The sequence below is a fragment of the Paramormyrops kingsleyae genome, chromosome 5, assembly GCF_048594095.1.
Source record: "Paramormyrops kingsleyae isolate MSU_618 chromosome 5, PKINGS_0.4, whole genome shotgun sequence".
NCBI classification, from domain to species: domain Eukaryota; kingdom Metazoa; phylum Chordata; class Actinopteri; order Osteoglossiformes; family Mormyridae; genus Paramormyrops; species Paramormyrops kingsleyae.
Window position 1 is genome coordinate 11,020,393 of NC_132801.1, and position 23,665 is coordinate 11,044,057.

Consider the following 23,665-nt stretch of genomic DNA (forward strand, 5'->3'; position numbering starts at 1 on the left):
TACTCAGACCTGCGTTTAAATACGTGATCAGTACCTACCATGAGTGAGACAGCGCTCGTGGTTACGCAACGCCGAGTCCCTAAAAATCGCCGCATCTCACGGACTTGGGGAAAGTCACGCGAGACCTGCGCCGCCGAGCGAAGGACTGACAGCGGAGGATCGGAAAGGAAGCGGAAATTTACTGTTTTAGGGGAGAATACAGAGCAGCGCACCCGGGGCAGCGCTCCTATCCAATAAAGTGCTTCTCTTACGCCAAAAGGACGGAGTCCGTTTATTCATTTAGATTATCTGGCCCAAGATACGGTGAGTGATCGCCAGATTATCAATTTTACAACATGTTTAGAGAGGAGGATGTGTTTTTCATCATCTGTTGGGGCTAGTGTCATTCACAGTTCGATATGAAATTGTAAAAAAAATAATCTATGACTGCAACCTTTGTAATCCGGGAATACTTTTTAACGAAGAACCTTGAAATGGATGCGTGGTTGCTGTTTGTGAGCGAAACCAATATGATAGGTCTAATGTTAATTTCATAATTAATGTGCTGATAATTAGGAAAACAGTTAATTGGAAAATACTAAATTACACCCGTCATTTAAAAGTACCAAATTATAGCGCCTAAAATGAAATGAGTATGATTTTGTTACTGGTTACTTTAGTGACAACTGGGGAGCATCTTACACTGAAGATCCAGCACTGTACAGTTAGTACATTTGTCGAGCAGAATCTACGGATCCGGTTTATATTGAAAATACCTTCCCCGCAGGACTCATTTATTGTATCCAATGTTGTAACTTTTCGCTTTTTTTCCTCAGTAACTGACAAATGTAGGTCAGGGAAAGAATAAATGATTCCTCATTTTTCATAATATAATTATATGTGTAATCATCTGCTTTTAACGCAGAGATTAAATATACAAAGAAAATTGGACGATTTCCTGTTATTAGGCTTATACACCTCTGGTCGGACAGCTGTAGAAATGATGAATATCGCTTATTGGCTGTTTAAATTTGATAATTCTTAAGAATTCGATGCGAAGAAGCTATATCTGGAACCGTCAGGTATAAAATAAAATTCCAATAATTTATATATCTCGCAGTTAATGTTTATATGAATAATGAATGTGATTCATTTAGAATATACTGATCGATTTAATCATTTTACAGTTTTATCATCGTTATTAAGTGGCTTAAAAATATTTAAGGTAATAATTGTCTTTACATAATTTTGTGAATGCCTTTTCAGTTTTCTTATCGCCAGAAAAAAATTCTACAAATACTCAAGTCAACATACAGACGTGTAGTCGGAATGTTTATTTGGTGTGTCCTAAGATATAGCTTTTATTGTTCTTTTAAAGGATGGTGCCTACTAGGAAAGTATAGGCAGGCATTCTTTATATTCCTCTACCTGGTTGCACATCGCTGAGCCTGCATGCCAGTTCAGTACAACCAAGCGGCGGCACATGGGTATGAGACCGCTGTGAAACCGCTGTGGGAGACGCTGAGGTTGTCACATCGGCGCTGACCCGCCGCATGAGGGAGGCTTCGGGGACGGATTTGCTTTTTTTCATGGGTATGAGCGGGGCTACTGGGCGTTGTCATTTCCCAGCGTTTGATTGGACGCGTGTGACTGCGCTCGTCTGCCATTGGCTGCGCGAGGTGTCAAAAGGATGGTTTCCTTCCTCGCGCTGGGCTGGCTCGCTCCACAATGCTAGTTGCGGCGTAAGGGCGCGGCTCCATCAAACACTTTCTAAAGTGGCGCGTCGCGTGCAATTCTTCATTTTATCGTACGCAATTTTAGCAGGGGGCGCTAACTAATGTAACTTTGCACCTGCAGACCGGCGGCCGTGGCGTGAAGAGCTGCTGTAGTGCGGAGAGAGACACCCCGGGTTCGCACGGCTTGTTGTTTTTCCTCTGCGCTCCCTCCGCTCGCCGACAAAGAGCGCCTCGCCTCGCCGCTCCGCGACGCACCGCACCGCGGCCGCGTACCTGTTACTCCCGCAGCGCACAGGTGTCCAGCGACCCGGCACCATGGAAGCCGTCGCTAAGTACGACTTCAAAGCCACTGCGGATGACGAGCTAAGTTTTAAACGAGGGGAAATCCTAAAGGTAGGTACAGTTATCCATCTTCCCACAGTGCCCTACAGAGTTCACGCTCGTATACTAATAAAATTGTATACTGTATCGTATTTAACAAGCCTGTGTTTTAAAACCTTAATTATGTACCTGTATCATAACCCATTTCAAATCGAATTTAATTTACAAAGTATCAGGCACGGTAATAGGATGACGTCGGCATACACGAACCATGCGTTTAGTTTTCGCCTTTAAATTTCTAAATCTAGTGAAGTCACTGTCTAAGTTGACCGACTCGGAGACTTTGGTGGAAAATGTGGGAAATAAATGATAATTGGTGTGGTAGATCAAATGCTGCTTTTGCTGGTGAGAGAACGTGAGAAAATTCAGTTATCTGGGAATTGACTGACACGCATGTCCATACCTAGAATTTATGTAGCAGGTATAGTAACGTACTGGTGGCTGGTTCCTTTTCTATCTATTCTTATTTTTTGGCGTGCTTGCGATCAGCTCCTTTGCGGTTAATGCACACTGGGTCTAGCTGTACAGGAGATGATGCACTCCTTTGGTCTTTGTTAGTCCTGCATTTGTAAACACAAAGCCACACTCGTGATAAGCTGGTCTCCTGTTGACAACAATGTAAGGAAAACAAACGTTATAAGCAGCTTGCAGGGTAGATCTGCCATTTTAGTTTGCGTCCGCGCTTGGACGTTATACCGTTTATTTAGTCAGATCTCCTTGGCTAGTCAGGGCAGCGTTTTCCTTTCCTGATAAAAGTAGCTTCTCGGAACTGTTTATGTTTCCAAGAAAAGCCTCTGCCAAAATATAGCAAGGCTTGTTTCATATATTAATCATGTTCTTTTTCTTTAGTAGATATTCTGCATGTTTTCACAACCAGTGTTGGCAACCAATTTAAAATGACTCCTAACCTCCTTGGCCAGTATATGTGACAGTTTTTAACGGGTGACATGGCTAGAAAAAAACAAGTCTGAGTGGCCTGCATTTGGTACATTTTCCCCTGTTGTGATTGTGTGGTGTTTTAACCATTCGCAGCCTCCCAGCTGGGATGTACCTGGTTCTCCCCAGGCCACAGAACTAGTCTTACAGTCACTGTTACCTTTTTTCCCCATCATTACAAGTTGGTGATGTGATTAATTTATAAGGTCATAAATCCACTAGAATAAATGTCACACTATGCAAAGTAATGGAGAGGAATATAGAGACCTCTTGAGGTATAATTGTAATAAATATCTAAGGTTTTGCATAATGTTATAAACAGGGCTGTGGAGTCGGAGTCGAGGAGTCGGAGTCGGAGACAATTTTGGGTACCTGGAGTCGGCAAAAAGTTAACCGACTCCGACTCCTACTAAATTTAAATGGGAATTAAAAAAGTAAGTTGAAATGTCCCAATTCACAAACAGTCATAATGAACTACTTCTCTGCTGTAAGAATAAAGCCCAATGCATGCAGTGCATAATGTTACCACAAAACGAACATGTCAAGTAACCATGAAGCATGCTTTTCATTGACTGTATGCGTCACTATATGGGATGTAATGCACAGGTAAGGTGCGGCACCGCTTTCCATTGTGTCGTATTCCACTGTTACAGGGAACTGTGAACCTAGCCTAAAGCCCCCCATACATTTACAGATGCACTGCCGATTTTTCGGCCGTTCAACGAGTCATCACGCGTCAAACGCCTGAAAAATCATCTGGTGTGTTCTCAGCTCCGTCGGCTCCCCTTCGCTATGCGCTACCCTTGAAACCTTGTTTTCATTATGTTTGTCTTTAATCTGGCATTATAGTAGAGTGTTGGCTTCCTAGCCAGTAGTTCTGTGGTGAAATGACATGTATGTTGCCTTCCTTTTCTTCAATGGATGTAGAAAATACATTAGCATAGTACGTACATACATACAGAGGAGTCGGAGTCGGGGAGTCGGAGTTGGAGTCGGAGTCGGAAGATTTAGAAACTGAGGAGTCGGAGCATTTATCTACCGACTCCACAGCCCTGGTTATAAATACAATCATAACATTTACAACCAAGTTAAGAATACCATTCGGGCTAATCTTTCTTTTCCGTTACTTTATTAAGTACTCTGATGGGAGGGAAATTCAATGTGTACTCACTCTGTCACTCCGTGATACGCGTGAAGTGATTACCGATGCCCGTGAGCTTGAGTACTTGCAGATGATAAAACATTTAGTTTTAAAATACACTATTCCACTGCTTCACTCTTTAGCTGCATTAGTTAGATAACTTCAATAATTAGTCACCTCACGCACTGTCTGAAAGGTATAAGGAGCATTAATTTAAATGTATCATTAGGACCGGGGCCACAAGCCCCTGTAAATACCTTCGCTTTTCATAGTTTCTGTTAATTGTGTAATTATTATGGTCATTTTGTCATGGATATGAGAATCCTTAAAGATTTCTTTCTTCCCCCTTGTAAAGGCTTGTCTTTTATTAGTTGTCTTGTATCTTGCTGTACAGCATCTGGCCCTGCAGTGAAGTTTGCCCTGGTCCGTAGCGAAATGCAGGGGGTAAAAGGTGTGTCATGTCACTGCCGCTGTTATAACATGTTATAACGATATGTTCACTTGCAAAGTTTGGGTAAGATACGCTTTCGGTTGCTGCAGCATGTCTTCTGCGTACTCGAAATATCCAGCTTTTTTTCCTCAGTATCTCGCATGTGAGGTCACTTGTTTCATGGTGAGGACCTTTTCAGCGTCATATCCTGTGTACTTGTGCTTCCATGGCCTGCAGCATCAGTCCACCAAGCCACCACGTGGCTCAGTGCTGGCACAGGTACGGGTTGTGCGATGCTCACTATGCATTGGCCGCACCTCCTGCAGAACAAGGCTTGAATATTTTATTGGCAAGTGCCCTCTCGCTCCCGTATTCCCTGATTCCTTGTTTCTAACTTTTCGTGTTGACGTAAAATGGCAGGGGTGAGAAACTACGTCACAGTAGAGGAGCCGGAGACTTGTGTGTGTTTAGTCAAAGCGTTGGGGAGCGTGGGTCATGTACGACGGGTCCTTATCCTCCTGTCCGTCTTCCAGGCTCTGTATCTCAATAACCATCCTCTGTAAGCTCAGGTTATTTATGCAAATAAATCCCGTCCGACACGACTGACCAACTTTTCCTCACTTTTGCTGCACTTCAGCTACATCTCATATTTAAGACATCTCTTGTATTAATTGTAATTATAGTGATTATGTGTAATTTTAATAGTTATTGTGGCACAGTAATACCCATAATTAGTACCTCTTAATCTGCATGTAACCTGCTGCCTTTGTTGTCTTGTGCTGGATGACTTCCTCACTTGTTTCTGATATTGTAGACAACAGGAACTGTTCCTTTTGCACTTTAACATGCTTCATCTTACCCTAGACCAGGGGTACACAATCTTATCCGCAAAGGGCCGGTGTGTATGCGGGTTTTCGCTGCAACTCCCTAATTAGATTACTAATTAGAGGACTGATTGGCTGAAAGAGTCCTCACACCTGGGTTCGAACAGCTGAGCTACAGGTTATCCCAAAAACCTGCATACACACCGGCCCTTTGCGGATAAGATTGGGTACCCCTGCCCTAGACAGTTCCGACACAAAGCTATCTTTCATGGGGTGTGACACAAACATGTCAGAGGTGAGAGCGTGTGAGAAATGGTGTACACTGATGACAAGTCCATATTTGAATCTGTGCGCTGTCAGCAGCGTCGTCATGTTGCCGGTATAATATGTAGCATTTAAACATCAGAGAAACAGAAAAAAAACTCTTTTTGATGTGGAGGAAAATGGTGATTCCTGCCGGTGGGGAAGACTTCAGCTCTCTGAGGAACTCTGGCTGAGGCACCATGAGGTCGACACCAGAACAGGCAGGAAAGGGAGATTGGTAGTCAGGCGCTGGTCTCTGAAGACTGACAGTCTGTTTGTGGGGAGGCAGGAGCTGCAGGTATTTTTTTTCCCTTTGTTTAGTGTCAAACTAGGGAAGAGACTGTGCCACTCAAGGGTTGCTGGAGCAATGGTGTAACTTTAGCTGTTCCGGTTACATAAGACTGCTGCCGAAAGACTCTGGCGGACAGACTGCTCGCCCCCTGGGGCTGCGACATGTTGCCGCTCGTGTCAGTTAAAGGTTGTAGCGACTCTGTGCTCTGTCAGGTACTGTGGCTCCGCGCCATGAATGTCTGCACGGTGCTGACTTCACTGCACTACAGAGGAGCGCGTAAGACCAGGCTGTTGCCTGGAGATAAGGGCCTTTGAAAACGGGTGTTTTTTTTATTTTTTATTTTTAAATCTCCCTCCTTCAAACTCTATTGTGAGAGCTGCTGCAGAGAGCAGTCACACTGCCATGCCCCAGCCCCCCCCCCTCCCAGGCTGAAGAACTTGGGGAGAACTGTTAGCAGGCCTGTTCATGATTGCTTGGCCTCCTGGGCACCCTGACGCAGAGCAGCACAGCCCGGAACAGGTGTGAAGGATTCTGGGAAGCAAGAGGGTAAGATGGCTTACCCCACCCTCCCCCCCCAGGCTGATTAGTGCTGCCATCCTTGAACAGTATGGAAGATTGAAGATTGAAAGGCTTGATTGTCAGTGGAAAGCTCCTATGCCCTTTGGACTATAACCTGATGCCCAACCCGCGCACACGTCCGTTGAGGCAGGAAGATGGAAGCCCCTGAGCAGCCATTAATGAAGGCGATGGGCCGTGCTGCGTCTTCGCAAGTCTATCCTGTGCAGAACCGCAGCAGTCGCCACTACCCACGCGTGTCCATGGTGGCCCTGCCTCGTTTCCTGTTGAGCTGTTTGTTTAACCTTTACTCCCCCCCCCTCCCCAAACACTGGTTTCCTTGGAGCCTCTTTTAAGAGCGTTTCCTCCTGCAATGTGTGTCTTCCGCCTGCTGGAAATGTTGGACGTTCCTTGGGATCAGTTAGGCTTAAAATTTGCATATGCGACCTGAGGAACCACAGTTTTCGGGGGGGTAAACAGTTTGGCGGGAGGGGGGTCAAACCATTTGAGGGGAGGAACTTTAACCCACCAACTACCTTGTTCATACGACAACTGTCTTGGTTCCCCCTGACATACTGCTGGCTGAGGTTATGAGGATAGCCCATAAGAAGGAATGTGAAGGCACAGTCTGCATTATAGACTCGTGCATGGGGCCGTCTGGACCCCAGGCTGACGCATTCGCACCAGCTGCATTTCTGCAGCTACATATTGCGTCTGGCATCAACCGATTTAGGACTCCGGCTGGCTAAATGGATTTCAAATATGACGTCTAGATAGGAGTAAATTGTATCACGAATAATCCTTTTGAAAGGGTTTAATCCATCCCTCTGAGTTCATGCTTTTAGATTACGGTCACGTCGGCGAGTCTCTTCGTTCCGCATGAGATGTGTGTGACGCCCGGTGTCGTTCTATTTCCCATGTGTCATTGCGTGAGGCTTGGCTGCCTCTCCCGGCTTCTGTGTCACAGACATATGGTTTTCGCCATAAAGTGAATGCAAACCTTCTGGCACGTATAACAAACGGTCGTTCTGGTGGTGCGGATCTTAATGTGGATGTGAGTCAGAGACGGTGACGATGTCCAGGCCCCAGGTGGACCTTGTCCTCCCCCGGGGCTGCAGCGAGGTGTCAGCAAGACACAGATTGTAGGCGGGCGGTCGTGCGCTGATCTCATTTTCGGCTCTGGTGAATGTTCTTGTGGGTCTCCTATCCTGCTGCTCTTCTGCCCTTTTATTACTTTTACGACTGTTACTTAATTAGCTTAATTAGCTTAAGTGATTAACCGATAAATCAAAAGAGTAGAAACACGAATTTCCTAGTGGGTGGTGTCACTCATCAGCACTTCTCCCATGTTAGCCTTTATGTTATGCGGTCCTTAGCCTGTTAGCCTGTTACCTTTTGCTTTTGAAAGTGTCCTGACATAGTTGTAGTGTGCAGTGATGAATCGGTGTGTGTGTGTGTGTGTGAGCAACCTCCTGTTACAGCGAATGGGCACATCTGTGCAGTGGCTTCCTGCAGTGCTGAGGCGTATGTTGGTCCCGTTTATGGCAAGGTTTACGCTGCAGAAATTAAACGCATCTGTTAATATATTTTATCACCACTGGGTCACACACGCCTCCAAACAAGAAAAACCAGAACAGACCTATTTATGGCACAGCTGACCTTATTCTAATTTACTCACAAATTACCCAGCAGATTTTTAAAAGGGTTTATCTGCAGTGCGGCATCAGAATCCCTGAGTTTCAGTCCGCTGAGTAAGATTAGATTCTCATAAGCCTGAATCATCTGGTGGTGACTTAAAGAATCACTAATGTCTGATTAATACCTTTTATTCTTTGTTTAGCATTCGGGCCCCATGAGGTCGTTTTCCAGCTGCTGAGGGAGAATTGTCCCTCTTTGGTGTGGGGAGGGTGGGGGTGGTCGCCGCCCACCCATCTGTCTGCTGTCGTACGGTGCAAGTTCCTCTGGTGGGGGTCACGTGATGACCTCACATGTTTGCATGAGGGGCGTGTGCTGTGGATTCCCAGCGTCTTTCTCTTGTGCCGTGCTCTGTCCCATTATTACATACAGGAACCAAGTCGAACCGTAGACATACTAGTTACGATGCGGCTCCAGCTCATTTCCATTTTGCACCTCAGAAAGGTCGACTTGGTAAAGGCGTTGCCAGGTTTGGACAGCTGCAGCAGTGTAAAGCTGAAGAGACGCTGTACTGCTTGCACGACATGCATCATGATTTACTATGAGCTAATTTCCACTAGCAAGTCTGTGAGAATCGTAGTCTTTTTTTCTTTAAGAATAACCGTCTTGTTAGCAGCAAAATGCTAGTGGAATTAGTATTAATTTGCATAAATTTGCATCATGGGTCCATTCTGTTCAGCTGTCCCGTAGTACTTTTTAAAGTGGGTGGATGGAAATTTTCAGGTTCTGGGTTATCAGGAATGCAACAATTCATCACAATGTGTGATGATACTAACAATGAATTTTCCCTTCACATGATCCATTCATTTTGATGCAGATTACCTGTGGCTCCCCGCATTTCGACCAATCAGTTTGTGGAGACACGGCCAGCTCAGTTTGGTCACATTGTTGGCCCTGCTTTCTTGTCGGCGTGGGTACGGCTCAGTTCTGGGCAGCAGTGGAAAAGCGACAGTCCTGTCCTGTGAAAATCTACTGGTCCCTGGGAGCACAAGCAGCCCGGCCCAAAAAGACACAGCAGCATGCTTCACTTGCCTGTTTAATGAAGGATAATGAAGGATGTCTGGACGTCGATGAGACTTCATTGATCTGCATGGGGTGACATTTCTTTGTCCAGTAGCACAGACAGAAATGCATCAAAGAATATAACTAAAAAGGCAATAAGTACATAAAGGCAAATCGGTATTAATCATGAAAGTTAAAAATTAAAAGCAAGTAATAGATATTAAAAATGTGTGAAAAGAAATCAAACTATTGGACGGGCTCCCGTCTCTTGCACCATTTTGAAACATGTTTCAAACCGCTGGGTTTCAAACCCACAACTGCCCGTTTACTAGCTAGGGCCTTTAACCAAGCCAGCCGTAGCGCCGCAGCCGGTCTGCCTGGCCCATCACAGAGCTGATGCTGATTGAATAAGCCGAGTATGGAACTAGTCAGGGAAGCAGTGTGACGGCGAGTTTAGCCGCCCACTATTCGTGTGTGGCATTATGGGTATGGCAACGTGACCGGCCCAGGAAGCGTTTGACATTTTGAAATGCTTTTTCGGTAAAATGGCGGGGCGGAAGGCTCCCGGCCCCTTACGCCAGGCCCTGCGGTGTGAGAGAGACCCCAGGAATTCGGGCCGGTTTGGCGCAGCCTGGCCGGGTGGCCCGGAAACCAGTGCGTGTTTTCAGTAATATTAGCTGACTTGTTTGAATATGGCAGGCAGCTAATCCTCTGCGCAAACACAGAGCCTTATTGTCCGCATCCTCTCCGTGGCGTTTGGCAGCTCACGGCGGACACGGCCAGCTCGTTAAAGCGCCCCGCTGTCTCTCGGCTCTCTGGCAGCCTGGGGCCCGTCCGAGCTGTGAGTGTGTTGCCACTTCGGACTGAGATGCACCGCCCTTGTGTGACATTGTGACTGCAAGCTGTTTTACTGAGGGAGGGGGTGCTGTGGTATTTTTGGTCATTTTGCCACAAATAATCATCAACCATAGTGAAAGTGTGTGTGTGTGTGTGTGTGTGTGTGTGTGTGTTGGGGTGGTGGTGATGGGTTTGTCTCCATCTTTATCTGTGTTGTCTGGTACTTCTGGTCCAGGGTATGACTCTCAGTAACCTGCTTTTGAATATGAATATCCACGAAATAGTCCACAACCTTCATATTCTGTCTTTAGAATGTACTGCAGCTGCCGGGGAGGACAGGGCTTAATCGGGCCTGGGGTCATCGCGGACCCCCCACTCCTCACCCCCCCCCCCCCACCCGAGTGGCCTGTCGTGGTGCTTTCGGAAAGGTTTCCTCAAAGTGAAGAGCTGCTTTTCTGGGACGAGGAGTCCCCTGACACAGGGGCTGGCTATGCTGTGCATCTGGTCGGGAAACCTCTTCTCTATAACCAGCCCCCCCCCCCGTTGTCACCCAGCTGGCATCTAACCAGACCGCAGTACGCGAGAGACGATGGCACTCGATGACCTCAGCTCTGTACTTCATCTTCCTAATTTTTAATGCTGGTCCCTGAGGCGCATGCCAGTGCCCCCCCGCCCCCCCCCCCCCCCCCCCCCCCATCTCTGGGCCTTCCTCACAGCAGTCACTGCTGATTTGTGCTCCCATGTCGGCCGCTTCCATCTCCGCTTTTGGAGATATTGATCACGTCTCTCCTCCTCATCCCTCTGTAGCAGACGGAATGCAAATGCAGCCATGCCTGTCTCTCCCTGCTCTTAGCCGCTGTCTGAAACCAGATCTCGCTAGATTCCCTCAGAGAAAGGAAGGGGTCGGTCACTTATACCACTTTGAACCCCATACTTTGCTCACTCCCTGCAACAGTTAGCTGGGATTCAAAAATGCGCTGAACCTCTGACAATCGCGACGTTTCCATCGTGGGGCTGATGACGTTGGGGAGCGGAGAGTACCCTCGCTGCCCCTGCCATGGGGGGGAGGGGCAGGTGAAGGAATAAGACCTCCTAGAAGGTTGGGTAAACGGGGGACAGACTGAAGGGTGACATAGCACCGGTTCAGGAGCCTGTGATCTCCCGGCCCCTCAGCTCCCCCGCCCACCCCATGCCTGTCAGGCAGGTAGGAAGTTCAAATCGGCGGAGAGCTCATACTTCACCAGCTGTGGTGGTATGTCTGGCCTGGTGCCAAGCTCCCCCCCACCCCACCCACTTGTTGTGATTCTGGAAGCCTCCTGTCATCCTGCTATGTCAGTCATTCCTTGGAGACGTCAGCATTCCTCTGAATGCTTAAACAAAGGGGGCCTTTTGTTTTTGAAGTGTGATAACTGGCTTTTGTCTGCTGACCTCATTTTATTTATATATAATGTATATATCTCCCAATATGCCCGTAAAAATGCAAACTGGTCAAAGACGTCAAGACGCACGGAAATGACATGTATGGAACATTTTGGAAAGGTAGCTGTGTATTAAAAGGACACCCATCTGTCTGTTGGTAAGTGTGAAATGGGGGGGGGGGGGATAGTTCCTTTTTAGATTGTTCCGTTTCTGTAAACAGGTCACCTGCTCGCAGCCTGTCGCCCAGTGGGTTGGGTGGAGTCCCTCCCCCGTCTTGTCTCTTGACACTTGGATGGAACTTGTTGATGACTAAAATCACACTGGGCTACCCAGTGCCCCATGCAGTGAATTCCCCTGGCTGGGCCAGGTGGTCTGTGGTGGGGGGGGCATCTTCTGGCTCTTTGCCAAAGTATGGCTTGTTGCCTTACTGCAGTGAGCCGCGGCCTAGGGGGAGGTGGGCCATGAGGACTAGGGGGAGGTGGGCCATGAGGACTAGGGGGAGGTGGGCCATGAGGACTAGGGGGAGGTGGGCCATGAGGACTAGGGGGAGGTGGGCCATGAGGACTAGGGGGAGGTGGGCCATGAGGACTAGGGGGAGCGTGTCCTCGACCCCAGTCTCAGAGCTTGCATGGTGAGTGGCCACGTAGAATCTGAAATGAGACTCTCTTCGCTGGGGGGTGGGCTAGGGTCCCAGCTGGGCCCGTATCACTTGTGATGACTCTGGGAAGTATTCCTGAAAACAAACGTGCTTCTGGCAGGAACGGGGGCAGCTGCAGTGCAGCTGAAGCCAGACTCCTACCCTATAGTGAGGACCTGTGCACCCACTCCCTCTCCCAGCAAGCCTTTCCCCAGGTGGGTTCCTGCAGGGCAAGCAGCGGAGGTTTCCGTTGTGTGTAGAGTAACGGGGTCGGTTTGTGCCGACCGGGCCTCTGGTTTATCACCCCCTCCTGCTATGGAAAATGCTGACAGGGCCAACTGCCTTTTGTTCCCTCTTTTGTCTATGTCAGCTTACTTTGTTTTTGTTTTCTGTTTTAGTTTTTGCTTGGTTTTGTTTGTTGCTCTGCCTTCATAGCTCAGTCTCCCCTCCACTCTGCAGTTACTTCTGAGGTCCCAGTGCCCTGGTCTCTGCACTTTGTTTGTGTACCAGGCCTGATTTATTTTTTTTTCCCCTTCATATCTATCTTTAAATTTGATATTAAATATGTTCCAGTATAGAATTTTTGGTTCTATAGAATGTGAAATACATTCAAACAAATCTCAGAGTAAAGGCGGCAATACAGAGTTTAGTTGCATTTCTTTAGCAGACTCTTATCTAAAGTAATGTGCAAGTAAGAAAGCAGTGACAGCCCCCCGAGCGGGTGGGTGAGGTTAATTTAATCACACCTGGCTAGTTTAGATGACTAGTTAGCCGGTTGTGTGTATCCAGCAGGTCGGTTTGATGCAGACTGCTTTCTGTGGCTGACGCCACTTCAGCTTTTCACATCCTGTCTGCTCGACATGACCAGGACGGATGCGCACGAAGCCCTGTCCTAATAAGAGTGTGGCTCACTGGGGACTCCATTGAGATCAGTCAGCATTCCTCAGCCAGGGTTCACGGCGAGCCTGGAACCAGGATATGGGCCAGGAACCTGCATAAGTACCTGGAGGTACCTGCATAAATCATGCAAAGGATTCCACCTGCCCACCGTGACATGGTGAGGGGGGGGGGGGGTTCACTTTCCCCCCCCTGTACGGAACTGCTTCTCTTGCTCTGTGGTAATTAGTGTTAACAGCATGGTAAAACAGATGGCATTAATACAGCCCAAGTTCCAGTCCTGACCCCAGCAAATTCAGCACGACTTCAGTCCTGGCAGTGACTGGTCATAAGAACTTAAGACCATAAGAAATTTAAAAATGAGAGGAGGCCGTTCTGCCCGTCAAGCTCATTTGGGGAGAACTCAACTAATAGCTCAGAGTTGTTAAAATCTTATCTAGCTCTGATTTAGAGGAACCCAGGGTTTTAGCTTGCACTACACTAACAGAAAGACTATTCCATACTCTTCCATACAGCTATGGCTCTAACACTCTAACTACAAATCCAGTTTAAAATGTTCTCCCGCTAATTTCTAACTATGGCAACGAGTTCTTGTATTTCAACTAATATTTAAGTTACTATTTGGTTGAACTGCATCCAGACCTGCATCCAGATCTTATATACCTAGATCATGTTCCCCCTTAATCTCCTTTGCTCGAGGCTAAACAGATTCAGCTCAGCTAACCTCTCCTCATAAGACATTCCTCTAAGACCAGGAATCATTCTTGTAGCCCTACGTTGAACCCTTTCTTAAAACAGCAATGTCCTTTTTAAGGTAAGGTGACCAAACCTGTACACAATATTCTAGATGGGATCTTACCAAGGAATTGTATAATCGTAGCATCACCTCTCTTGACTTACATCTCTAGGGCTGTGGAGTTTAACCCAACATCCTATTGGCCTTTTTATTTGCTTCTCAACACTGGGAAGAGTGGGACATGGAAGCATCAACATACATACCAAAGGTCAGCAGTAACCTCCTTACTAATAATGCTCCTTTGTCTTCTCCACGTTCAGGTGCATCAAGGGGTGGCCATCGGACCCCCGTCCTCAGTCAGCTGTGCTGCCCTGTGGTGCTGCGTTCTAGTTTGGTGTTGGCCATGTTCTCATTCTTGTGGTCTCTGGGGGGGGGGGGGGGGTGAGGGAGTGTCCTCTGTAGGCCTGCACTGTTTTCTGGCATTTTAGTATCAGCCTCACTTTTTTCCCCCCAAACGGTCACTGCCATAAGGACAGCCCCCCCCCCCCCATGTACATCAAAGGACTCACCTGACCCAATGGAAACTTCTTTTCCTTTCTTCCATTGTAAACTCAGACTGTACATTCCACCCTCCCACACATGCACACCAAGCTCCCCCACCCTGACCCAGCCTTCCTCCAGCTGGACACCTCACCCTCCTGCTGTAATCTCCAGATTTCGCATCGTGTCTGGTCTCACCCCTTGCCTCTTTTGGGGAGGGGGGGCTCTCTGACAGCTGGGTGGATGCACGCTCAGTGGAGCACATACTTAGTTGGCTGCGTGTTTGGTGTGTGTGTGTGTGTGTGTGTGTGTGTGTGTGTGTGTGTGTGTGTGTGTGTGTGTGTGTGTGTGTGTGTGTGTGTGTGTGTGTGTGTGTGTGTGTGTGTGTGTGTGTGTGTGTGTGTGTGTGTGTGTGTGTGTGTGTGTGTGTGTGTGTGTGTGTGTGTGTGGGTGTGTGTGTGTAGGGGTGTGTGTAGGGGGGGCATTCCAGCCAAAGCAGAGAGTGGTCTATATTTGTCATTATATTACAACCTTGGTAGATAATCATCCAAGCCCCCCCACCCCCCAGATGAGATTCTTCTCGTCTGACATGCCAAAGCTTCCCTTTTCTGTCTGTTTGCTAGTTATATCATTCAGCTTTGAATACAGGGTGTGCGTGTGTGTGTCTATATGTGTGTGTGTGTGTGTGGGGGGGATTTATTTAAAGCAACCTAAATAGGGCGAGAGCTTTGCATAAGCTTCTTAAAGTCATTTTTTATGAAATGGAAATTTTTAGTAGGTGGCTATTTCTGAGCCTCAGTGGGTCGGGACCGTCTTACCAGAAGGATGAGAATAGAGTGTGAGGTGTGTGGTGAGGGGGTGGAGATCATGGGATTGGGGGGGCATCTGTCACTAAGCACCAGAGGCCAGATGCTACCTTCCTTCTCCTGGCCCAAACATGGCAAGAGTCCATTTTAATTTGAATTTAATCACCCCCCCCCCCCGTACGAACCTGCCAGTTAAATGGAACTCCCCCCCCCCAGCCTGTTGCTGTGCTCCTTCCCTGCGTTATGTCCTCACATCCCTATGGGGCTTTCCCACGCTCTGGCCAGCCAGATGTGGCAGCCACATCTGGTGCGGACGTCACAGCGTGTGGCACGTACCACAGTCACCCCATGTTGGCGGTGGGGCTCTTACTCCTCAGGCATCTCCCGGGGCAACAGGTTGGGGGTTTTTTCAGACACAGATCCTTTTGTTTATACTCAACCTCATGCACAGTACCTTAGTGAGACCAGGTGTTGGCACCCCAGTGTTGGTGAACATTCCATGAGAGCTTCCGTGTTTGTTTTGCAGGTCTTAAATGAAGAATGCGACCAGAACTGGTACAAGGCGGAGCTCAATGGAAAAGACGGCTTCATCCCCAAGAACTACATCGAAATGATGGCGCATCCGTAAGTGTGGCCCCAGCATCCCCCCCAGGGTTTACGTTGGGACCAGGCGGACTCTCAGCTGAGGGCTGGGTGATCTCGGGCCGTTATGTTCCCTGCATGTTAGTGACAGAAACGGGTCCTGGGCTGGCGTATCTAACTGATGTACAGTATTACATTAATGCTTACAGAATAGTGCTTTGTGTATCCGAAACGCAAATTAGTGTTAAAAATTGTGCGATGGTCATTATCCATCCATTTATTTTACTAACCACTTATTCTTGCTCAGAGTGACAGAGGGGACTGTAGCCTGGTCCAGGCAGCACAAGGCTGGGGTACACCCTGGCTGGGATGCGGGTCCGTCTCAGGGCACGGGGCACAATCACTCTCTGGTAAATTCAGAGACACCATTTAGCCTAACTGCTTGGTTTTGGACAACACTGGGAGAACGTGCTAACTCTACACACAGAGCACGAGTGGGATTCCAACCCCCAACTCTGGAGGTGTGAGCCCACCCTTTGATTATTAATTTCTTTATTTAGTAACTCTTTCTAGATAGCTGTGGCCAGTGGTTATGTAGCATACTTGGTGGAAGTTCTTCAGAACTGGATTTGTTCCTCTTCTGCTTCCCCGCTTTTTGCATGGGCAAACCATTGGCTTTGCATAAACACACACTCCTGCCTCTTCTAGTAAAAAGAGAAGGAAGCCAGCCTCCCGTGCGGCTGTGACCCCTGAGGACGCCAGCTGCATTACCACGGGGGTCAGAAGTGTATTTGCCGGCAGGCATGGAGGGGCTGTATAACAGGAACACCTAACAACACTTTGGCATCAAGGACCAGTTACGGAGTAGGGCCGCACTTTGCCTTGAACAGCTTCAGTCCATCTTGGAATCAGTCTTTGAAGAAATCAAATGATACTGCTGTTGGGCCAGACAAGATTCCAGTTCCTAAAACATCTACCTCATGTTGCGTTTTCTGTCTTCCTTAAGTACATGAGCTCTCTTTGGTTATCAAGAAATATTCCACCATACAGACCCAAATAACTACCACCAGATAACCTTGACTAGTTGCATGTGTAATATCACGGAAATGATGGTTATCTATCATCTTGTGTGGTCCTACTATCACTGTGATTTCCAGGGTGGTTTCAGACAAGGTAGGAGTACTTTTAGATTAGTCTTCTCAACCCAGTCCTTGGGGACTTCCAGAAAGCCCATGGAGCTGGAGGGAGCAGAAACGGGGACCATCTGGGGAGTCCCCTAGGGCTGGGTTGAGAAACGCTCTCGTCAGCTTGGATGCATATGTGTGATACTTTTATCAAAAGTAATACATGGTGTCAGATTTTATTTTATATATTTTTTTGTCTTGGAGAAGGCCTACGGTACGGCTTGGAAATATCGCACCTTAAAGACGTCAGTTTGGATCTGTGGTTCACTCAACTTGTATTTCGAATTACATATTTAACAAATTTTTGAGTCAGAGTACGAGATATGTATGTAAACCTGACAGGTTGTTAAGACTTACAGCTTCCCCTGGGGAGGTATTATATGTTACTGGTTCAAAGTCCGTGAATGAGCAAGGCCCTTAACCTGCAATTGCTTCGTCCTGGGTATGACGTTGATGTACATCCAGCCCTATAAGGAGGTCGTCCAACTTACAGGGAATAACTTGGCCGTTGGTGGCAGGATCGGCACTCCAGCCACCGGAAAAAGCCTCACATTTGGACTGGTGTGGTGCTGAGGTATCACCCACCACATGGCTGCACTCAGGTTCTCATCCCTGAGGTGGTTTGTCATGTGATGGGTGCAGCAATGCGCTGTAATCAGTGCGTGCTCCTTGCGCACTGTGTAATCGGTGCGCGCTCCTTGCGCACTGTGTAATCGGTGCGCGCTCCTTGCGCACTGTGTAATCGGTGCGCGCTCCTTGCGCACTGTGTAATCGGTGCGCGCTCCTTGCGCACTGTGTAATCGGTGCGCGCTCCTTGCGCACTGTGTAATCGGTGCGCGCTCCTTGCGCACTGTGTAATCGGTGCGCGCTCCTTGCGCACTGTGTAATCGGTGCGCGCTCCTTGCGCACTGTGTAACTGGGACACTGCAGTCTAAGTAGATGAACATATTTGAACGGAAACTGCAGTTAATCCATAGTTGGACAGTAGTACATGGATTTAAGTTTTCCGAAATGAAAACTGTCTGTGCATTTTTGCCACTAAACATCTTTTTATGATGACCCAGACTTGTTCTGGATGGAAATTTCCATAAAAGAAGTGAAAGAGGCAAAGTTTCTCTCTCATGATTATGGGTTGTCTCTTGTATTCTGTACATGAGGATTTTGAGGAAATGTTCAAAATGTTTTGAATATTCTAGAAGTCTTGGTAAAAACATAATGGGGTTGAGAAAGGAACTTGTGCTTCTGCAGAACACTGATATGCTCTAAACTGGGTTATGGCAGTGTTTGGTTATGGATCAGCTGGACGATCTTATACAAAGCTGCTCATCACCAAGGTATGCGTCTCGTTATTGGGGCTCTCCGAACAGCCCCTTCTCAAAGTCTGTGTGAAAGCCGGCGAGTCCTCACCAGACAATGGCCTCCTGAAATTATCTCTGCGACATACAACGAAGCTCAATACCAGGAGATGCCATCCAGCCTACTCTGCAGTTTTCTGTAGCATCCCTACCTGGTAAGCTGTAGATAGCAAATGTCATCCTGAACCTATCAAACAAAAAGACTCGCCCAAACACTTATGAGCAATTTGTTGGATGTTTTGGGAAGTTTTCCATTCTGTGTCCCGGTATACACAGACATTTCAACGAGTCGTTTAAATACCTCTGTACTGCTACTCGAATACCAAAACGAAAGTTGTTTTTATGGCGAAACCTCCTTAATTTATACTCAAAATCCTGTTTACAAGCCCTTTCAGCATTAAAAGGCGATCATCCAGTGGTTGTAAAGATTATAACTAAACACTCTATCCTTGATAAATAAAATGTTAGAATTTGTTTTTGCTGGGTCTTAGATCACTGCGGTGTGTCCAGTAATGACCAAGCTAATATGGTCGCTCTGGGGGCTCTCCATTTAAACACACAGAAGTATTTAATACCCCCACCAGACCCCAGACCTGTGCTGAGTGAGTATGTAATGAAAATTGGCAAAATGAATGAGACAAAAACATAAATAACAAACATCGAAATTATCCCTGTTATAAACTGAGCATCAGTCAGTTTTAGAGACTGTTGGGACGACGTAATTTAAAGCAATTGTGGCATAGGACAGCGGGCTCACACGTTTTACTTACGGGTGAGGAATCCTCTCTGTCTCAGAGCCCTTTGTCAGTTAGGCATATTTTTATTTATTGTCATTCTTAACCCTATTGGGCAAATATATCTGCCACTCCATAAAAAAAAGCCTCCAGTTCATTGGGGTTATTGAAGGAGGTGGAGATCTACTTCACCATCTGCATTCTGGATCTTCCAGTAAAGGTTCAGTGATGATTGAATCTAGTGGCTGAGGAGGCCATGCAAGGCATTTGACTTAATCTTTGTGTGTGTTTACGTCATATGATGCACCTGGTCCTGTCAAATGTTCTCGTACCTCATTCGTTATACTGACATATAACGCTATACAGAGCCATCACTGAACCTAATGACTCCCATGATATATTAGTACGGATCCTTCACCGTGTTTAATGCTTGGCATCAGGCATTGAGGGCCGAAGGCATCCTTTGACTTTCTCTGAAAGTAAACCTGCCCCCACGCAGGAGATGGTGAAAGATGATTCATCAGATCATGGTTTCATTGGTTAGAGGTCCATATTATGTATTTGCGCTTTAGCCTTGGAAACAAGTGATTTCCAGGTCTGCTTTATATTCCAGCTGTGAAGCTTGTGGTGACCAGTTTTTGCTAAGACTAGATGGTGATTCGGTTCTGCGGCCATTTGTGAAGTAGTGCTGTTGTGATATTTAGCAACTATTCTGTTCAGTTCCCAGCTATCCCTGTCTTCCCCTTCACACACTTAAATAATTTAGCAACGCACAAGCAGTTCAGGCACAAGCTATCTGACGTTTTAGAAATCCGTTAGTTGCCTCATGATTCTTTGATAACGCGTATCAGAGTGCCGGTTTTTATAGCTGACGTGTTCTGGTAATTGTCATTCAGTCCAATATGGCTCTCCTTCGTAGTTGCGTTTTGTAATTGTGATTTAGTTTGTGGTCAGAGTCCTCCTTCCTGAGGTGTGTGTGTGCACGCACACCGGCAGATCCGTGCATGTATACGCCTCTGCCCGCATAAACACACTGGGAATAAACATGGCTGTATCAATAGATGAACAAATGGCCGACGTTCCTGTCTTCCAGCTTATCCTCTGACTCAGTTTGGGTGATCTTTTGCCCCACAGGTGGTTCTTTGGGAAGATCCCCCGGGCGAAGGCGGAGGAGATCCTCAACAAGCAGAGACACGACGGAGCCTTCCTCATCCGGGAGAGCGAGAGTGCGCCGGGGGATTTCTCCCTCTCCGTCAAGTAGGTGCCCCCGTGCGACGTCCCCAGGGCCCGGTGATACGCGGCGTGACCTGTTTACTGACGGTGGCCTGTTTCACAGCCCAGTTGGTCTGTAACAGTGGGGCCTTATAACGACGGTGTATAATGATGCTGAAACTGACTTTCTGATTGCCCTCTATAAAGTATGGTCTATGGACCGCGATAATTCACTTGGCTTGTGTGGAGAGCATGGCGTGAGAGCCTGTTAAGGACCTGAGCAACTTTGTGGTGCATTTTTTTTTTTTTTTTTTTTTTTTTTTTTTTTTTTAAATTACCAGCTAAGATGATAACCTACTTATAGTCACAGATCAGTAGGTTTTGCACATCCCATAGTCATTCAGGCAAATATGACCACAGATAACCCTCAGATGACGCTCGCGCTTTTCCATGATCTGCCTGAGAGCTTTTGTCCGAGTCGTATTTTTTCCCCCTCCTTTATGTGCACAATGCTGCCCCCTATTGTCCATTTTTCTAAACGTAGTCTTTCCCGGCCTCCCGTCCTCTACAGGTTTGGGAATGATGTTCAGCACTTCAAGGTTCTGCGTGATGGGGCAGGAAAATATTTCCTATGGGTGGTTAAGTTCAACTCGCTGAACCAGCTGGTAGAGTACCACCGATCTACCTCGGTGTCACGGAACCAGCAGATCTTCCTGAGGGACATCGAGCAGGTCCCCCAGGTGAGCCAGGTATGCGGGGGTCCTCCATACAACCAGTGAGCAGCGTATCTGTCTGGCTGTTGTTGAAGTACGACATCTGTAGGTCTTGCCACAGGTGCTTGGTCAGACCTAAGAGAGCCTGAGTGTGGATTGCTGAGTAAATCTGTTTGTAAGAACGGCTGCTGAATCCTGTCTTTGCCTCCCCCCCCCCCCCCCCATAGCAGCGTTCGTATGTCAAGGCGCTGTTTGACTTCGACCCCCAGGAAGAGGGTGAGCTGGGTTTCCGGCGTGGGGACTTCATCCAAGTGCTGGACAACTCCGACCCCAACTGGTGGAAGGGGGCGTGCCATGGGCTGACGGGCATGTTCCCCCGCAACTACGTCACACCTGTCAATCGGAACATGTGACCAGCACATGCCTCGCTCTGCCCTGCCCTCTATCCCGAAGCCCGCCATAACCCTCCCCCAACTCGCCAACCCCCACCCCCCCCTCCACCAGCCCATAAAGGCATCCAGACCATCGCTGAAGAATGTAGCAGCCCACCTCAAAGAGGGTGGGGGGGGTCATTCGGCAAACAATGCAGCGGATTTACATCACTGAGAACGTGTGGCATAACAGTGAAAGCTGCAGGCTGGATGGAAACTGGAGAAAATGGAACGGAAGGGAATGGGAAAGGAAGGGAATGGGGAAAAGAGGAGGAGGAGTGGGGGACCCGGAAGCAGCGGCTGAGTCATCCAGAGAGCACGTGTCACCTGCAGACTCCCCTGGCTGCCTCTGCCTCCCTCCCACTCACTCACGCTGCAGTTTGTTTCCATGCATTCTAATCCGATAAAATGTCAGTAATAATAAATATACATATTTCAGAATGGAAAGGTAAGGAGGGCTTGATGAAGTGGGAGGAGAGTCTCCAGTGTACAGACTAGATCCGCCTGGGCATCAACTCTGGGCTCTGTGAATAAAATCCATTTATATAAACAGTATATATAATTATAAATACACATTTGTACGTATGAGTATATATGTGTATTGATGGCCACACCAATGTTTGTGTTTCTTCCCTTTTTGTCGTAATCTATTCCCAAACCCCGTTCCTTCTCGATGTACTTTACTGTAACCTCTGTTGTCTATGGGCAAGGCCGTCCGGCTGATTTGGAAATCGCTCTGGATCCCGAAAGCGCCTTTACGGAAAGTGGCGGGGGCGCCTTTTTAAAGCAGGGACTATTTTCCGACTCATGGGGAAACCTGAAGCCTATCTCTATCTCTATCTCTATCTCTATCTCTATCTCTATCTCTATCTCTATCTCTATCTCTATCTCTATCTCTATCTCTATCTCTATCTCTATCTCTATCTCTATCTCTATCTCTATCTCTATCTCTATCTCTATCTCTATCTCTATCTCTCACCGGCCCTCTCGTCAGCGCATGCAGAGCCATCTCTGCGCTGGCCGTGAGCCAGCCGATGCCACGTGGGAGGGCTGACCCGCCGTGCCCATTGCGGCGACCCTGTTGGGAGGAGGTCAAGAAAGCAGCAGATTTCACCCCCAATCCGCCCACACTCGACGTATGCAGCTTCGGCCCTCAAATTAACCATTTTCTTGTTTGTATTCATAAGTACCTGTAAAATGTGCTCATGTGCGTGTTTGTGTATGTATGTACTCATACATACGCCCTCATACCGTTTAACATGCATAACAATCACCAGTTTAAACTGGTGAGTCGCCATCCCAAGAGAGGAATCGTGTCATTGGGGTCTGCATCCTCAGACCAGTGTGTGCATGCACTCACGTGCCATTTCCTGTCCTCTCTGGAATATAGTGCCTTTTCTAAGCGGTGATTTCAGTGTGTCCGGCCTGCTGAGCGTGTGGCCCCACGCAAGCCCTGTCTGAAAAAGAAACCTCCTGCTCTTAGCTGCTGTACACATCATTTTATTTATGGCTTCTGCACTGTCCCCCCCTCACCACACCCTGTCTTTGGTCAGTCTTTGTTTTTGTTCTGTTAATAAAAAAAATAATAATGAAATTATAAACAGATATTGTGTTTGAGTGTTAGACCATTTTGGTTGTTTTTTTTTGTGTTCTGATTCAGAAGCCAAGGGCTTAACTTAATGGTGTCATGTTTTAATATCTTAATGTATCTGAGGTTTGTCCAATTGTACTCTGTCCAAATTTAGTTGTGGTCTATGCAGTTTGATCATATCTGAGTGCATCTTGAAAACAGGCTGCTGTTGTGTCCTCCCGCCCCCGCCCCCCATCACAGAGGCTTTTAATAAAAGTGGCGTACATATAAAGTAGGGTCAAACAGTCCCGGGAGCAAAGGAGGGTTTAGGTACTTGTTCCAGAGTCAAATGGTGAAACCACTTTGTAGGCCCTGGGTTTTGAACTAGCAACCTTCCAACTATGGACCCAGCTTCCAAAGCCTGTGGAGCCACACGCCATCTGCTTATGCTGAGGAGTCTCCAGAGGTGCTATCACAGCGGTCAACTCTGTGCTACTCCAACATGTTTTCGACCCAGGGAAGATGACAGTTTGTACGAAGACCTCCAGGACCAATAGATCTCCACTTTCCTTGGGTCCATCAGTGGCATCCTTCCCAGTCCATGTACATCCCAAGAAGTGAAACCTACCCTCTGGATTGAATGGAAGGAGAATTATGTCATTTTGATTTGATGTTAGCTCAGTAAGTCTGGCCCGCTTGCTGTTTTGTGCACCTCCAAAATGTTGCATGTGGCCTAAA

General features: G+C 47.4%; 1 protein-coding gene across 6 annotated transcripts; it reads left to right on the plus strand.

Annotated features, from left to right (window-relative positions):
* The first annotated feature begins 143 nt into the window (after positions 1-143).
* grb2a (growth factor receptor-bound protein 2a) lies at positions 144-22,958 on the plus strand. Of its 6 annotated transcripts, none has more exons than XM_023791956.2 (6): positions 144-303; positions 1,837-2,108; positions 15,673-15,770; positions 20,136-20,258; positions 20,785-20,962; positions 21,154-22,958. In XM_023791956.2, exons 2-6 carry the CDS (start codon positions 2,031-2,033, stop codon positions 21,337-21,339), a joined length of 663 nt encoding a protein of 220 aa, XP_023647724.1. In that variant the 5' UTR covers positions 144-303; positions 1,837-2,030; the 3' UTR covers positions 21,340-22,958. The 6 variants fall into 6 exon arrangements, with proteins under 6 accessions (XP_023647724.1, XP_023647725.1, XP_023647729.1 ...); XM_023791957.2 differs by lacking the exon at positions 144-303 and adding an exon at positions 1,648-1,721; XM_023791961.2 differs by lacking the exon at positions 144-303 and adding an exon at positions 13,973-14,068 and having other exon boundaries at positions 1,692-2,108.
* Positions 22,959-23,665: the final 707 nt, after the last annotated feature.